Raw genomic sequence first — 18,611 nt, 5'->3', positions numbered from 1 at the left:
AAGCTATACGAAGCGCCAGAACTCATATACAAGGTGGTTATGCATTAGTGTGTGTAAGTGGAGGGGCAGTTTCCTTTGAGCACGGGCCTGTCGTCTGATAATACAGCACTGTCTTTTTCAATCCCTCCCATACTCAACTGACATGTATTCACGCACACACTACAGCTGTCTGCCCATCAATACCAATTCAGTGAATAGTTCCTCAACTGACCACCATCCATGAGTAGAGGCCGCTAAAATCAGCTCCGAATTTTCAGGTCGGTATGGCAGTCAGATTGGGCCGCGAAAGTCCATAAGATGGAAGGTCTATTCGTACACCTCGTCTGTGACATTATCTGCTAACTCATGTTAGCAATAATCATGTAATAATCATGTCACGCTAAAATGAAACGCTATGTTTTGCACCTTTAAAAATATTCGACAACGTCCTTTTAAACAATGAGATAACAAGAGATAGGTAAAATACACATTACGGAGACAACGAACAAGACAATGCACTTACAGCAAAGTGCTCAGAAATGGTTATTATATAACCATTAAAATGAATTTAAAATATTCTCTGCACCATAACTTTACTAATTTATTTTACAGCCTCGTTCGAGCGAATAATTTTTTCAGAGGATGCCCACGACGTTCAAGGAAGATCGTGAGATCTCGGTGATCGTCGGCGTTTAAACTCGATGGCGCGTTTTCGCGTTTTGACGAATAATTAAGCAACGAATTCGCTCGGTTATCGGTTGGATCGGGAGACGCGCGGTCGCGACCGGTGACATTTTGGCAGACACGTGTATCGCGTAGGTTCGAAGGAGTCATGGAGTCAGCGCGTATCAAACGTCCTGAAGCGGCGATACGAATGCCCGATCGGCAGTCCGACGTCTGTCGACGCCTGTCGACGCCTGTACCCCGTCGACCCGGTTACTGACCGAATTTTTACGCCGATCCAGATAAGAGACTGTCGGAAAATCGACATCGCGCTGGTCACGACGGCCTCGTCTACTCCCCCAGCCTTTCGTCGTCACGACGCCCGCTGCACCCATCAGTCCTCCTCCTACTTAGCGCCGGGTACAAACTTCTGCAGTTCGTGTGACTAAGCACCCAACAAAGTTTCGAGTGTCTGAAGCTCCGCGAGCTGTGAATATAGGACAAAGGAGAGTGCCCCCGACGGGCGTAAAGTCGTCAACGCCGGCGACAACGTCCGCGGCTATTGCGTCGCGCGCAAAAGGGAACGCTTTTTCCTTTTTTTTTTTCTTCTATTTTTCTTTTACCTTTAACGGAAAACCGAGTCTCCCGTTCGCCGACAGTGTCCATTCGACGAGTTGCCGCGCTGCGACGTGCCATGGGGTCCAGAATGGGGTCCAGAATGTAAGTAATTCACACGGACACGTGTTTCCCCGGCGTTGATAGTTTATCGTACGTTTCGCGAGCCTCACGTTCGCCGGGCGTGAAACGACATATGGGAATGATACAGAGTAGCGTCGATCTTTTATTTTTTATTCATTTTTACCCCTTTCGGGGACGGGAATTAACTCTTTCTCGGATAAAATTCACCCCGCGGGCGACTTAGGCGTGAACACCATATCGTTTCGTCGCTTTTGCCTGATTTCACTCCAGCACTGGAAAATGCGATTTTTATCACAATGGCTTAAGGGGCCTTTCTATTATACTTTGTGGGATTTGAAAAATCGAATTTTTTTTGCGTTTTCTTTTAGTATGTAGTTTCGAAAATATATCTACCAAATATTAAATTGAAATTTGAAAAACTAACAAAGTTATAGCCTGCTGAAATGTACCGAGTGAAGGTATAACAACTGAACGTGAAAGTTTAAAGCTGTTTTTCTCGAAACTAAACTATTCAAGATATCAACATGAAATTTATACAGTATCTTTAGAACTGGTCTCCCTGTAGCATGAACTAGGATAATTGCGATATATGCAATACTTTTTCTTTTATTAACGAAAAAGCAACCGAATATATGAAAATATTCAGTATTTTTTCGTAAAATAGCTGCCATTTTGCCATTTTTCGTTTTTTTTGAAAAGTTCTTAGTTCATGCTATAACCACACTCATGTATATTAAGAATACCGTTGATTTTTGGATTTCGGATAACTTGTTCGCAGTCAGGCGCCATTCGTGAAAACTGTTGTTCGTTCATCAACAAAAGCAGCCTAATCAATAGATATTATGCGTTGCAAAAATTCGTAAATATAGCTAAATATATAATAAATGTATCTACAAAACACGGAATTAATCGCTCTTTAATAGCCCGCAAAAAAAAATCACAAAGAAACATGTATTTTTCGTGCCTACAAGGTAGAATGACCCCTTAAGGAAACTTTGTAGAAAAACTCGATTTGTTAAAGGGTGAATTTGGAAAGCAGAACCTGTATTATACCTTCCGAATGTTTGATCACAGATAGTCTCGTTCAAATATTCCACGATTTTAAAGATCGAATGCCTAAAATGAATAGTTAATAGGTCTAATAGCCCAAAGTGAACGTAAAGTTTACCACGTATTAACAAGTTTGAAGTAGGATAATTCCGTTACTGAGATGTGAAGACCCTCTATCTGTGTGTGTGTTTGCATGTAGAGTTGTTTCAAAAAGATGGAATAGAAAAATCTTTTGCAAAGAAAAATCAGATTAATTCTTCCTTATTAATCTGCAAACAGTGGCTTCGTTTTCAAGACATCGCTAGGACACTTGATAAAAAATGCAGCATTAGAATTAATAATAGTCGTAAATTGTTTGACTATTAGCTACTTCGAACGGAGCTTGTCGTGGCCTCGTGTTATTCCTTTTCATCACTTTCTCGAATCTCTCTTTTACTAAATGTCAGTACGATACGTACACGGTACGATCGACCGCAAATCTCTAATAAAGCGGATATTTGCAATTACCAGTCGATTCAAACGGGACAACTCGACTGGTCCACGATGCATTAACAATTACAAGAGATTGGCAAACTAGGCGAGAAATGAAATGAACCCTCGTGAAACACAGAATTAAGTTATTTTAAAAAAGTGGCGCGCGACGAAAGGAAATCGAATTGTTTGCAAAACTTATTTGCAGGAATTATCGCGATTTCTAGAAGTTGTCCCAAGTATCGTTGGATTAGCCAAAGATAGAAGCTCGGGGATATTGCTCCGTTATTTAGCGCGTCTTTGTTTAAACAAGTACGCGAGTTTTTAGTAAGTCTTTGTTTAAACGCGCGTGAGTTAGTCACGGTGATTGCGAGGCTATTGCGAATTTGGTATTCCCGTGCATGATTCGCGTGCACCGTTCCACGAACCTCGCGAGTTTTCACCGGTATTGGCGTCGAATACGGATCGACGTGGACCTTGGTTTCCAGGGGTAAGGTGGCTGCCACAGACCGGGGATTCACCTTGCCCGCCATTATGGTTCGTTAACTAATTCGCTCTGGGCGGTCGGCAATGTTATCTTAAACCGGCCTTCGAAATGTTTGTAAAACTTAACTCCTATTTACGGGACCGCTTAGAAACGTGTTCTCGTAATCGTGGCAATTGATGTGGCCCGTTTCTGGAGCGGCTGTTCTCTTTTTACGCGATACTTTGCAAGGCGAACGCTCGCGAGCGTGATCTACGATGATTCAGTTGGATCTACAGTCGCGTCGGTATTTGCGTTGACGCTGTTATATTTCTGGTATCGACGATATTGTTCCATAATTTAAACACTTGTCTTTCCGTACATTCTGACATTGTTTACATTATGTACAAGAAATGCCTCAGTATACCAGTGAGTCAATCTGTAAAAATATTCCCTAAATTTGGTCCGTCAGAAAGTAAGTCGACGTAAACAAGTTTCTGTTTTATTAATAAAATTTCGCTATGAAACGCGCATTTAGTAACTTGATAATGTATTTAGTCTCTTATATGATGTTTTTTTTGTTATGTATTGTTATTGTTACGAATTGGTTACTTGTAGCATGCCGAAAATACAGGAATTACACGAGTCTGAAAGGTTAATAGTTTGTAAAAGAAGAAGACAAAGCCAAAGTTTGCAACAGACTGCCACAGATTTTGGGATATCAAAGGAAGGGGTGCGAAAAATTTATAAAAAGATAGACTACTGAGGAAAAAGAAAAACAACTTCCCGTCAGGATCGAGAAATTGTTAAAATAACAAAAAAAAAAAGAACCATTTATCACTGTCAAACAGCTCAAAGAAGATTTAAATTTGTCAATAGTCAACCATTCAAATAAAATCCCATTTATGTATATGAAGCTGGGTTGCATGATCGAATATCCAGGAAGAAGCCACACATTTCCGAAACAAATGCTCGCAAACGATTAAATTTTGCAAAAGAGCATTTTAATAAACCGATTGCATTTTGGGAATTCATAATTTGGAGTGATGAGTCAAAGTTTGAATTACAATCAAACAAACGAAGGAAATATTTGTGGAGAAAAGAAGGATAAACTTTTGAACAAAATGTTATCATTTCCAACGTGAAACGCGGATGCAAAGATCGTTAAAAAATTTATCGACGTAAACAATATATTGCTACTTTCTTGGCCAATTTAAATCCGATTGAGCACTTATGGGACGAACTCGATCGAAAAATACCAAAATTGGGCCGCTATACAAAACCAAAATTGATGGCCGCACTAAAAAAGTTAAAAAAATTAATACACAGTATGTCAAATCGTTTACTGGAAGTAATTAAAGCCAAAGAGCATCAAACTGCTTATTCAATATTTTTTTTATTATTTTTTATAGAATTATAATTTACTTTATAAACATTGTCGACTTATTTTCCGATGGGCGTTAATTGGAAAATATTTGTCAATGCTATTGTTACTGAAATGAACATAATCATTAACATGAAATTATTTACTTAAGACCCGTATAAATTTATTTTCGTTAACATTTCGTACTTTATTTATTTTTATTGTATTCTTTTACGGCTATTTTATAAAAATGATAAGTGTCAAATACCGACGCGACTGTAAAAGCATGACGCGTAATCGACGGCACTAATTAGCTGCTCGTGTTTACGCAATTTTCGGGACAATTGTACAAATATCGAGGGCGAAGAAAACATTGACCGAAACGAGTAGATTTGCTAAAACGAGCACCGACAAAATTAGCAAACGAAAGCGTAACTAATTTCAGCGGCTCAAAATTTCCAACGCAATTCGATCGAACCGGCGCTTTGGAATCCGAACTAAAATGGCTATTAAATAATTACGCGGCGTTTGTATTGCGTTTGAGTTGTAAAATTTTACACTAAGGATCGCAAATCGTTGAAGACGACCGACGTGACGCCTCGGTTGATAGGCGTATTTGTTTCGAAAGAGATTTTGCGTTTTCTTTGATAGATAACCATTCTCGGAGAGAATTGCTCGATCGGTCGACGAGTTTCGCGTAAATCTCAAACAAACATGGTTTATCATCGCGCAAATATCCTCTGCCGTTTCTCATAACGACCATTCTCTGCTGTCCGTTTTATTTTTTCCTACCATGTTTCTTTGTTTTTTATTTGGGTCACGTTGTTTGGTTCGATAGGCTCATGGAGTGCCTCTCCGAGAGTTCGTCCCTCTGTAATTCTCGAAACATTTGGCAATTTTTATATTTTCGTTTAAACGGATCTAACGTCCAATGGTTATCGATGGTCACGAGCGGTCTAAATGCTCGATGCTCTCCGGCAGTTGGGAGCGAATCTCTTATCAACGATACGTCGAATGTTTAATGAGATACGAAGGCATTCTGGTACGAGCGAATCTCGCCTTGGAATGCCCCTTAGTTATCGCTTTCCTATTACGATATTTGCATAACGTGATTACCTGTTCATTAGATCGGCAGAAAACCTTTTACGGGATCTCGAGATAAACGAAGATCAGCTTAAGCTGTTCTCGTTCCCTTTTTTCTTATTGTTGTTCTCGGAAAGTGGCGCACGATAGTCTATATCGGAGCATCGATAACGGCGATCGGCACGGCAAATATTATCCGTTTAATTGGGACGCAAGGAGAGCATTGTTTTCTCGCGACGAAGGCGTAAATGCCGTCTGTTCGTTCGATCGAGAGAGAAAAAAAAAAGAAAAAAAAAGGTGCAGGTATTTTAAATTTACAACGAGTTTTTCTCCCCGTCGTTGCATTATTTATCGCGACTGGCAACGTTCGTTGTTGATTTAGTAAAATACGATGCAGGATCGAGCGCGATCGACGAATGGGAACGAAAACAGATATCGGGGCTGTTGCTTTCGTCGAGGTATCGAGCACGCAATAACGATTTTTACATATCAATCGTGCGAATATGTGTATACGCGCGATGTAACAATAAACGGGCACGTGTTAGTTACAACTAAGCTGTTCCATCTGGTTTCAGCCTGTGTAAACCAGTCTGATTTCATTTTTCGATGGTTGTTTTCGCTAGATCGGTCAAGACCCGGTCTTATCTAGCCAGTATGGCGTTATCTATAGCGTTTCGCAGGAAATGGCACACACGCGTTAACGAGCTCTTTATTCGTTACGAATACAATAACTAATTTTTACCATACGACGTTTAATTATAATAAAACAACGCACTCTCAATGCAATCGACTGCTCGACCGTTCTACTTTCAAGTCATTTCACTCTGCGAAAGTCTTAAGAACGATTAGGATCATTCCTCGTCATTCTACTTTGGCAAAATGGCGATGTTTCCTTTGTAGCGCATTTGTCAGAAGTTCAAGCATATTTGGTATTTTACTTTCACAAATTTCGTATAATACGTACGTTTTGCAACTGTAAACAAAGCCCGACACGAGAGTCATTTCGCTCACGAGATCGAGTGCACGCGTAACTGTATTTTTAGAACATTCCACGTACTGCAGTATTTTTATCGGAGCAACGGTCTGTCAACAAGACGTTGATTCGCTTTGTTTTGTATTTTTCAGGTTTTAATGTGCCGTCAGAGTAATTAAAGATACCGCGAACGTTGACGCTTTATCTGCGGGTCACGGAATCACCCGTTTTCTTCGGTTAGCGTTCGTGTTATTGAATGATAAAAGGAAGCGCAAAGACGGAGTGACTCACGTTTGCTACGAAAACATTATACCGAACAGGATATGTAGGTTACACCGAGGTCTCCAAGGACTCCTATAGCATTTCTATCGAATACCTAATTCATATCACAACGCGTACGTTCCTTTTTGCTGAGAATACTTTCGCAATATTTCTGGAAACGCTCTGGAAAAAGATTCTATTTCGGTTTAGAATGCCGGGAAGGCCTCCATAAAATGATTTTTAACGCGGTTGGTAGTCAATAATACTCGTCGAGTAAACATTTATGTTTTAATCATGAAATTCCAGGAAAAATTCAGCAGCCTGGGAAACCACGAAGCACGCTTCGGTAATATTTTATTACGTTAATCGCGTCGCGCGTGCACACGGATTATGGGAACCGCCATGAATTTTTAATATTTTCGACCAAAGTTACCGAGCGTTGTTTTCTAAAAAAAAACGTGGACCGTTTTCATTTTATACTCGCGTTCCGCTGGTACCGTTCAGTTTCGAAACGGAAACGTGGCTTTATTGAAATCAGTGTCAATTATAATTCATTTAGCATTCTCGATCGTCGCATAAGTGTTCGATTTAAATCGGTATATCGTACGATTCTGAGACTATTTTGTGTGAATTGACACAGTGTTCTCGAAATTTTATTAATCGAACGAGCGTTGAAAAACTTTGATGCATGATCGTGGCTGGTGCATGGTCGAGCGAGTGCCTCTCCGTCGAGAAGAACCAGAACTTAAGAAGGACCGACCCTTCCCTCTCCCAATATTTTGTTTCCCCCACCACCCTTATGGTCATCAGAGACACCACAGCGTCCGCATGCGTTTACCTTCAAAGACAGTTGCTGCAACAACGAGACGACTGGTCGCCGACGCGGCGGTGATAATTTGCGCGGCACACATCGGCCACTTGGTGATTGTTTTGGTGAACGGTGAACTCGCCTCTCGGAATTAACGAGTCCCGCGGAAGAGCAGGAGGAACGGCGAAAGAGCGCACGCGGCTTGGACACCTGTTCGCGCGGTCGAGATTCCACCGAGGTCCAGTTTCCCTCGAAGCACGACTTGGACGGCTCGTGAAAATCTCGATAACGCTTCCTCCTCGTTCCAACGACCGCCGGAAACGTACGCTCCTTTTCGTCGAAGCCTCGTCGTTTGGTCACCGTCTCAGGTGAACGACTCACCCCGCACCGGCGACGCTGACTTGCGATTAATTCCGCGCGATTGTCTTGGAATCGATCCGAAAGTTCGCGTAAGACAACTGTTAACTCGAACGAACCACAACAGAGCGAAATTGTCGATCGCGCGATAAATTAAGAAAGACGATTAGGAGCGGTTGACTAGACCGCGTCTCGAGACGATCGCTCGTAATCGATTCGCACTTGGTAACGTTACAATTGAAACGACGTTTGATCCTCCTTTGACGTTAACCGAACCCATTACTCGAGCTTGCCCGGGCAAAGGTGAACGGAAGGAGGAAGACGATCGGGTGATACCGTTTGCGGCGCAGGTAACGCGACACCGTTATTAAGAAATTAGGATTGCTCTCGGAGCGGATCGTTTAGATGTTAATGTATGTTAATCCGCGGATCGTGAATTGCGCGCGAAGGACGAAACCTGTTACGCTTCCTGTCGGTTTATCCGGTTCTCGGTGCCCGATATATCTGTTATTTTGATATCTCGACGACACCGGGCACGCGATCACCGTAATCGTCCAGGAAGAATCGTCGGAGCCGACGAATTAGCGATCGGCTAATAAGGCGATAGTTGGCGTAGTTCCTAGCGGTAATTGTCGGCCCGCCGTGACTTTAAACCTTTCGCATACTGACGCTAACGACCGCCATTTATCCATCCATCCATTCCCGACGAAAACGGAAACCGCGCTAGCAACGGCGATAAATAATAATAAAGTCGAGATTTACGACGAGCCCACTAGCCGCGCGCATAGTTTCTCTTCATATTTATCTCCGCGGATTGAAGGGCAGCGACGATTCATCTCCGCCTTGAAACGCTAAATGGACCGCGCGGAGCCTTGGGATTATCAAGGCGATGTGTAAACTGCATAATTAGTGTCCTCGCGATGTCCTCTTTAATGGAAACGATAGAACTCGAGAAATTCGAAACTCAGAACTGGTCATTCTGCGTAGAAATTCGAGCCGATTCGAAGCTCGTTGAATCACGTGGTTACTAGTGACCATTCTGAAAACAATCGTACCGCGCTTCACGACGCACTAATTTTCGTAACGTCCGCGTCACGACGCCGCTGGACGCTCGTCCTTGTCCCCGTTTGACGCCGTCCGATCCCGCGCGGTGACAGTGGAAAATCGGAATTCGTCGCGTGTAGCTGACCGCGATCGAGGTGCATTCGCGCGTAGGAAGCGATCGGTTTTTATCGGGCATCGGTGCCAATCGCCTCGGCAATTAGCCATTCATCTCGGGTCGCGAGCGGTTCGAGGTTCCCCCGATCGACTGGCTCACGGTCGATGGTCGATCGTTTTCACGACCGCAGCAGCCGAATGACGGACCGCGCAAAAGTGGCCGATTTTTCCCCGATATCGCTGGTAAAAGTTAAATCTCGTCGTTTTACGTAACCGTGACGTTACCACCGAGCCCATCACGATCCGCGTCGATGGGTCACGGCACTGTAATTGACGGATCTCCGTGTGTTTGCAGACTCAGAGACGACAAGGAGGACAGCATGAGGCTCTTCTGCTCGCAGAAGGACGAACCGTCGTCGAAAACAAAGGATGCCGGCCGAGGTATTGAACCGACACGGTTTGCTCGAACGCGATACAGTATTTTCGTTGATTAATCCTAACTCGAGTTAATCGCCAGCCACAAAGCTCTTGCGCTTCCTTTTCCCTTTGCAAAGGAACCGCGACCTCCGGTTGCTCCCTAACGGTGGTTCGTTAAGGATAAAGCAATTAAGGCTTTTTTAATAAACGTTGCCTCGTACGCGATTAATCGAACCACCTCAAGCTCCGAGAGAATTCAGATCGCGCTAAACGGGAGTCGTGCGTCGAGATGATTCATGTCAGGGGAAGTGACCCGTGACCCGACGTTAGTTGCGCGGATGACATCTGTCCCCGATCCTATGTTTCTCTTGCGGGGCTCTCGTTCGCGCGACCAACGGGTTAAAAACCAATTGAGTTCGATCCGGCGAAGTTCGTTTCGCTGAACCGGCCAAAACGGGCCGCGGCGCGAGCTCGCGAAATCATCTCCGTTTCAGCGATGACGGTTACGGGAAGTTGCTGGCCGTCGGTGTAATTACCTGGCGGATAGTCGCTCGTAAAACCGACGAGTGATTTAAGAGAGAATTATGGATCGCGATTACCCGCACGTGAAGATCCCAGTCGAGTCCCTCTTATTTTTCGCGCGGATGAAATATCGTGTGTCAGCGGTTCCGATTTTTATAAGACTATCCGATGCCCGGATTAAGACTTTTACGATCGACCCGATTTCTCGTTGTTATCGTTCGGTTTTTCTTTTTTTTTTCGCCCCTTTTTGCCTTTTTCGACCTGGTTGTTTTCGAGCAGAATTACCCCACCCTGGGAATTTGCTTATCGTCGATCGTCGGAAATCTGTCTTGTTTTTTTCCAGGGGAAAAGAGAGACTCGAACGGGAACCAGGAAGTGGATCGTTTCGGATACTATCAAACGATCATGTTCGCGATAATCAGCCTGCCTCTGTTTTTGTCAGCAGGATTCACGCTCGCTTACGTGTTCACCGCCGGCGGAGTTAAATACAGGTACGTTTTTAATTTCTTTTACAGATCCGCGTCGATTCAGACGCTTTTCGTAATCTCCCGCGAACATCCGTTCCTTTGTTCGACGATGTTTGTCCGAACATAATGTTTACAGGAAAGAAACACGAGCTTGAAACTGATCGCGATTCCAGCCGATCAAACGTTACAATTATGCAATTGATGCGTCGAGGAAACGATTACCTTGTTGTCAGAATGATTAGCGTCTTTCTTGCGACAGTGTTTGCTCCGTTTTACGCGTACTTACGCAATTCTGAATTACTTTCGCGATGCATCGTCTGATACAACTTTTGCAGATCAAATTGTCGAAAATAATTCGATTTTGTTAAGGATTCTTAAGGAACCTTCACATCGCACTTCATTTTTGAGGATTAGGCCTTCGAGATATTTTTATTTGACAAATTACGTTACGGCCATTAAGGAAACTCCAAACTCCACACGGGATTTGGAATCCTTGGAGCTCTTCCTTGCCTCAATAGCGATTGACTTGAGGTCTTGGGGGCTTTGGCTTTCCCCAAATGTTTATAAAAAAGGCAACGTTCTCGTTCACTCTTGCATGGTGTACCTGGACACTGGACAGGAATGTTGCAAAAACCAGGAAACGCCCTGCCAAGGTGACGACTTTGAGGATTTGCTTGACCAATCCTCCCACCCTTAGGTTAAGGGTAGCATTAAGTTTTTGCGTTAGATTCGTTTTTGATCGAGCCTTACAACCTCGACTAGACCCTCCACAAGACGTTTCATACTCTTGTGTAACACGAAGAGCAACGGGCTCTTAATCAGAAGCAACGAGCTTCAGTTATTAGTATTTTCCCAAACACGAGTTTGGGTGGTCCTTCGAGCACAAGGAAAGGGAACACAGTAAGGAGTTTTTTTTTCGTGCAGGTGTTTGGTGCCAGAATGCGAGGACGCCGTGGACGCGAGATTCGACGCGCCGTGGGCAGTCGATTCGGTTCCCGATATCTCGGAGATGTCCAAGTGCACCCGTTACGTAGTTCGAAATCATTCCGGCGAGTGCACGAGTGTTTCGTTCAGCAACGCGACTCGTCGATGCGACTCCTGGGTGTACGATCCAACGGAGAACACGATACTAGACGAGGTAAGATCGAATCGTTCGCGTAGGAGTTCGCCGTCCCGGTGGCTCACAGTTCTCTTCTTTTCCACGGTTACAGTGGAGCCTCACCTGTGACGTCAATCGATGGAAGCTCACTTTGGTGGGCACGATAAATAATGTCGGCCAATTCGTTGGGCTGATCTTCGCCGGATACGTATCCGACAGGTGAGAAATAATCGCTAGAGTGGACCGGGCTCCTAATTAGTCTTGGCCGGATCGGATCAGAGTCCAGGAAATGGGATTCCTCGTCCGGAATCCGATGGCTAATCATGTTCGATCGACGCGGGGGAAACAGCGAAACGCAGCGGAACGCAGTGAAACACAGTGTTGCATCGACGGGGCAATTCTTTAAGTTTTACGACCGGAAACGGCCGATTTGAGAAAACGTTTTCTCTCTTCGTCCCTCGAGAGTACAGGGTGTCGTAAAAGACTGGTTCTTTGAGACTCTTGGCCCTTACGATCGGTAAAATACGACGAAGAATAATTTTGCGGACAAAACTTTTTGATAGATCTCAGTGGCGTCGCTCGCGACGTGCAATTTTGCGAAGTCCTGTACATAAAGCAGAGAGGATTATGCATTTTGTCGCAAACTCCTGGGATCCGCCACCCTTACGAGTAACAAACTCGAGTTTCGAGTTTCCGGTAGTCGACCGAGTGAGTCTAAATAGACTTTCCGGACGGTGGTCCGTGATTTTCATTTCGAATCCGAGGAATATCCGCGAGTTCAACATTTGGGCAAACTCCGCGAATTCCAGGAAGACGAATGGAAAACTTGGAAACTGTTAGGTGATATTTGAGATCGCGGGTAGGAGACGTACGACGATTACGCGGTTCCGACAGCAACTTTGAGCTTTCGAATATTCCACGTTTTGACGCGATAGCGGTGCACAATGCATCGGAACGGGCGTCTATCTCGTGCCGGAACAATAAAAACGCGGCGTGCCAATATACACCCAGGCGCGGTATGTTTATTCGTTCTGTTGTTTTCAGATACGGAAGACGTACGATTCTGACGCTCACCACGTTCCTAAGCGGAATCAGCGGCCTGATACATTCCTTCTCCGTGAATTATTGGATGTTTCTCGCGTTCGAATTTATCGACGCGACTGTTGGAGCTGGCATCTACAGCGCTGCGTTCATTTTAGGTGAGTTAACAACCGGGAAAACTAAGGGTTGCTTGACGTGAACGATGCTGATATAAATAACAACCGTGTCTCGCGTGTCTCGAAGAGCGTTTCGATATCGAAAAACGAGTAACCGGTATACTCTGTCCTTTATAATCGTGTCCAGTACGATTCGAATACTGTTTTTAGAACTGAAATCGAACCATGCTTAAAACAGGAGGTGCAAGGAGTTTATCAGATAATTATTTTTGCGTTCAGGGATGGAGATGGCGGGAGTGAAGGGCAGAGTCCTGGCTAGCACCATCATCTGCTGCATGTTCGCGGTCGGCGAGATGTTGTTGGGATTGATCGCGATGTGGATGAGATCGTGGCGTCTAGTTCTACGGATGGTGTACGGGCCGGCGTTGCTCGCCATTTTGATGCCTTTCCTGATCCCGGAATCAGTCAGGTAATTTCCGTCGGCGACTATTTCGCTCGCGTTGCCCGGGGGGCCTCGTTAACGATCTCGGAACGATCCCTTTAACGACCGGCGAAGTCGTCGTTGTTACCGCGACATCCGGCCAATTAACTGGCCCTTTGACGTCACCGTGCCCCGTTGATTGGATTCACCGTTTTAATTAACGCGACTGCAATCGAAATCGTCCGTGTTCGGATCGCTTAATATCAGAATGCTTCGATCGACGCTTTCTTACGTTCATTTTCTGTGTTTGTACGAGGCGTATTCGCGAGCCAAGTACCCATTTGTAAATATACAAAACCAGAAGTATATCTCGAAAATAGCGTTAAAGGTCCCGAAAGTGTAACGCTAACCTTTTCATGAGCTCGATTTCTGTACAAATGCTCGTTAAAAACGGTCCATCCTTCAAGGTGGCTGTTGGCGAACGGCGAAGACGAAAAGGTGGAGAACATTTATCGCAAAATGGCGCGTATGAACGGGCTGCAAGTCTCCGAGGAGGCGATCGGGAAGTTCAAGGCACTGAACATGGTCAACGCCGACAAGGTATCATTTCTAAACCCCAAAATAAGTCGAAATAAATCGAAGTAAAATTTACGTCGCTATTATGCAGAAAGAGCAGCTGACGGGGGAGAAGAAGAGCCCAGCCATGCAGATTCTGGGCAGCTCGGTGATGATCACGCGATTGCTGGCCTGCTCGTTTTGCTGGCTGACCAACACCTTTGTCTATTACGGACTGTCGTTGAACTCCGTGGCTTTCGCCGGCGACAAATATGCTAATTTCATACTAGTCGCCGTTGTCGAGATTCCGGCCTACTTTTTAACTTGGTTCATGACCGATTACTTGGGTCGTAAGATCACCCTGTCGTCGACCTTTTTATTGAGCGGTGCATTCTGCCTCGCGATACAATTCGTGCCAACAGGTGAGTCGTTCGATCGAAGCTATAAACGTGGAAATCACGTAGACAACCAGAGAGAGACTTTTTTAAATATCTGGTTAGTTTTATTTAAAAATAATTAGTACGTCGGGGAATCGATGGTTTTCCTTTTCCAGGTTCGTGGACCTTCTTGCCTCTGATTCTGTACATGGGAGGCAAGTGGTGCATCACGATGTCCTTTTCCACAGTTTATATTTACACGGCGGAGCTGTTCCCTACGAACTTGAGACACTCTCTCCTTGGAATTTGTAGCATGACCGGTCGCATGGGGTCAATATTGTCACCGCAAACTCCACTTCTGGTGAGTCTGTTACCGCGGCAGTGTACACTGTAGCGAGTGTCAATAAGAACAGCCGTTGATATTTTAAATATTAATCCTCCCGCGAACCAGCAAGGAAACGTCTTCATTAGCGAATCCTTAAAATTAATTAACAAACTACACAAAAATTGGAAGCGTTTGAATGGGAGTTCGTCCGTTTTTCGTAGGCACAAATCCTGCCCGAGCTGCCGCTGATTTTGTTCGGATGCATGGGCCTGTCCGCGGGACTTCTGTCTCTGATATTCCCGGAAACGTTGGGAACGAAACTTCCGGACACGGTGTGGGAGGCGGAGAACGTCGGTAAGGTGCAGCCGAGCCAAGACACGCAGGATTCGCCGTCTTAAGCGCGCCGAGACGCGCGACGATCCGCGTCGCGTTCGATCCAACGGAAAGAGGGGGGAGGGAAAAGAAAGAGGGAGGAAACGAGAAGCTTTTTAAAAGTTCCCGGAAGCGACTATTGGCGGACCTCGGAAAGCTTGAAACGCGCGAAACTTCAGTAGTAAAAGGAGCTCGACGCGCGAGAACTTTCCTGTCCTGTTGCGTCGCGTTTGAAAATCGATGTACATAGTTCGTTCGCGATCAATTTCCCATAAAATCGACTCGCGCGTTCGTTATTCGCCTTTAGCTTGCCACCACGGCGTGTTCGTTTAGCCAATTTTATTTTATCGCGTTCAATTATTTCGCATAGCTGCTCGCCCGTGGTCGACGCGTTCGCGTCGTCCGTCGTCTAGACGTTTCTGCACGATGCTTAACGTCAAGAGAAAAATCACATTGTACTCAGGTATTTACACAGTATTGCTGCATCGAGCAAATGTATTAGTTCGTAATCATATCAACCCCGTTTCCTTCTGGTAGACGTAATTATGCGTAGGACCGTGCCATGATAGAGAATGTTATAGAAACGATAACAGTGATTTAATCTTAATGTACCGTGTCTCGTACGATGGTTACGTAGCGTACGAAAGTATGTAGAATGCAGTGATTATCGTGCAATGGTTTAGATAGTTAAATACGATGTACGAAGAAGAGTATTTGTCGACGAGACGAGCACCTAATAACTGATTTAATTATATTCGATGCAACGTCAAAAGAATGTTTTGTCATCGTGAAGCGTTGGTGGAATTTCGTGTCGCGATTTAATAATTATTTGTAAGCATTTACTTCTTCTTTCCTGGTTGTTGATGAAGAATAAAAAATACATCGACACGTTCGTACTCCAGTCCCTGAAGCTTATGGGCTCTGCACTTACATTTTCGAAGCTATTTAGTCGAAGGGAACGAAACGGAAAAACAATGGATTTATGGAAATACAGAATATGCAACTATGTACATTTCAACGTATTTCGGCTTTTGTTTCGTAGCCGGCGAATGTGTTCCACGGGAAAAGAATATTGTAAAAATTGTAAAAATAACGCGAACACGTTACGTGAATTTTTTAATAAGTATTATTGTTCATTGCCACAGAGTATTAACTAAATATCGACGAACACCTTAACGTCTATATCAGATCTTTTGCGTACATTTTCGTTTACAGATCACATCGAACCCGTTTCCATCGCGATGCAAGGTGGAAAATTAAAGGTGCTTTACAACTCCGTAGACTCGTATTACTCGCTAAACCGAATAAAAGATGTTTCATTACTGTGTTTGTTTACGGCGGGAAAGCAAAGAATTGCTTTATCGTACTGCCATTAATCTGTAAACGTTTGCTTGATTTACTCGCCGGATTCGTCGATCTGTGTTGACCAGTGATCGAATAATTCCACGTAATCTCTGATAATCCGGTGTTTTCCTACCGTAAGCAATAAACAGACACAGGGGTAGATAACTTACGTTATCGAAGTAGAGAATCGCTGTTTACTTTGAAAGGATCGACGAGCAGATCCACGTTAGCCATGGTTTATTCGGTTCAATAATTGTGGGAAACCTACGAAGCTTCTTTTCTCTAGTCAGCTCATTTGGAAAGAATGGACTGTGAAATCACTTTGAAACCGAAGAGTGACGCGGCGACTGGCGCATAATATCAGAGGATTAATGCCGTGTAACGCATCCGCCATCTTTGTCCGGGACGGGGTGGGCGGGTGAATTTTAATATACACGGGGATTTGGATATTTCATTTTGACAAATTCTCGGCCGGCGTGCTCGACTCAAAGGAAATTGAAGCCCGGCGCCGGGGCGCGTGCAATAGGGCCGCATGCTCTACGCGATGCAGCTGGTTATTTTATGTTTACAGATGACTCGCTGGCTCGTAATAAATATCGTTGTCCGGATCACAAATCTTCGGGGATGCGCGTTTCTCCTTCTACCTTTTTTCTTATTCACGAAAGTGGACCGGACGTTCTCGTTTCGCGCGCCCTTCTTGACGTCCCCAGTCATCGTCGCTCGAAAACCTTCCCCTTTCAAGCTGTAGCGTCTCGAATCTAACCCTTTCGATACGACGAGCCTAAGCTCGAATTCAACATTTTATACTTTACCGCGACTCGATCATTTATTTATGGGTGTACACTCAGTACGCGTCTCGTTCGTTCTTGCGCTTGATTAAACTGTGGCGGCCAAGGCACCACATACGCCTTAGCCGTTCGAAGCCGCTACAATGTATGGTTGCACACGAGACGATGGTTGCACACGAGACGATGGTTGCACACGAGACGACCAGAGCCGCGTGAGCCGAAAAGCCGTTGTCGTCGTCTCTGACCGTCTTTTGTTTTTGAAGGCCTCTTGGTACGGTGGCGATGATCGTACCAGAGAGTCGAGCGTAACCCGCACCACGAGTCACGTCGTTGTACGACAGCAACAATAAAATTGTGCGGAACGGAACAGAGCGGAGTCATTATCTTCCCGATCCCACATTGGTGACCCCGACGTGATCTCGCCGCGCAAGTAAAGTTTTTTTAAGAAAATTTGGACATTTTTTGTATACGGACAATATTAGTTAGTGTAGAGAAATAAGTGTATAGTGTTAAGAACATAAGGAAAGGACACGGTCTGACAAATAGTAGGCGCGGTGTGTGTGTGCGGTGAAATTAATCTTTTGTGACCAAGACTGGTAAAATGACTGACCCTACCGTTAACGCGGGACATCCGGGAGTGTGCCGTTGGCAGTTGATCGCGTCGCTGTACGAATACCCGAGTTTTGTCCGGGAGACCCGGAGATGTGGTTTTCGATGGTAGAGAGAAGTTTTGAGGTATCCAATGTAACGTCGGAGACCACGAAATTCGGGTACATTCTCGGCGCGTTAAGTGCGCGACACGCCGCGGAAGTAAGAGACATTATCATGAATCCTCCGGCCACGGATCCGTACACGACGCTCAAAAATGAGTTTATTCGCCGGCTAAGTGCTTCGCAGGAACAGAAAACGCGACGGTTATTGGAACACGAGGAAATCGGGGACAGAAAACCGTCCCAATTTCTTCGTCACCTGCGCGGATTGGCCGGTACGGCTTTTTCGGACGGTGTATTGCGGACGCTTTGGATGGGCCGACTACCTGCTAATATGCAGGTGATTTTATCCACGCAGCGGGACACCCCGCTGGATAAGGTAGCAGAGTTGGCAGACGCTGTCGCGGATACGATGACACCGCGGGTACACGTCACGGAGGCCGCGATTACGAGCGTATCTGCATCCTGCCAAATACCCCCGCCGGGCCCGAGCATCGAGGCCATGTTAAACATTAAGATGTCACAATTGGCTCTTTCCTTGAGGCAGGAAATTTCTGCCATCCGTGAATCCTTGGTGGACCAGGGGCAATCTTCCCGTCGCAGGTGGACCCACCGAAATCATCCAAACTCGCGCTACCGCAGACGATCTCTATCGCGATCGCGAGAGCGGCCCGCGGGAGGACAAATGGACCATCAAGGGAAATGCTGGTACCATTGGCGGTTCGGTCC

At 45.1% G+C, this 18,611-nt stretch overlaps 1 protein-coding gene across 3 annotated transcripts; it reads left to right on the top strand.

Moving 5' to 3' along the window:
• The first annotated feature begins 1,075 nt into the window (after positions 1-1,075).
• LOC122400976 (solute carrier family 22 member 4-like) lies at positions 1,076-16,671 on the top strand. Of its 3 annotated transcripts, none has more exons than XM_043402789.1 (11): positions 1,076-1,362; positions 9,684-9,769; positions 10,611-10,758; positions 11,659-11,872; positions 11,946-12,052; positions 12,878-13,032; positions 13,270-13,459; positions 13,879-14,011; positions 14,079-14,388; positions 14,520-14,704; positions 14,890-16,671. In XM_043402789.1, the coding sequence occupies exons 1-11, from the start codon at positions 1,337-1,339 to the stop codon at positions 15,064-15,066; spliced, it is 1,731 nt and encodes a 576-aa protein (XP_043258724.1). In that variant the 5' UTR covers positions 1,076-1,336; the 3' UTR covers positions 15,067-16,671. The 3 variants fall into 3 exon arrangements, with proteins under 3 accessions (XP_043258724.1, XP_043258725.1, XP_043258726.1); XM_043402790.1 differs by lacking the exon at positions 1,076-1,362 and adding an exon at positions 7,773-8,181; XM_043402791.1 differs by lacking the exon at positions 1,076-1,362 and adding an exon at positions 9,455-9,571.
• Positions 16,672-18,611: the final 1,940 nt, after the last annotated feature.

This window comes from Colletes gigas, unplaced genomic scaffold (assembly GCF_013123115.1).
Source record: "Colletes gigas isolate AHSC1104 unplaced genomic scaffold, ASM1312311v1 Colletes_gigas_Sc00021, whole genome shotgun sequence".
Lineage (NCBI taxonomy): Eukaryota > Metazoa > Arthropoda > Insecta > Hymenoptera > Colletidae > Colletes > Colletes gigas.
The sequence above is the reverse complement of the archived record's forward strand: the minus strand, read 5'-3'. Positions and strand labels throughout refer to the sequence as shown.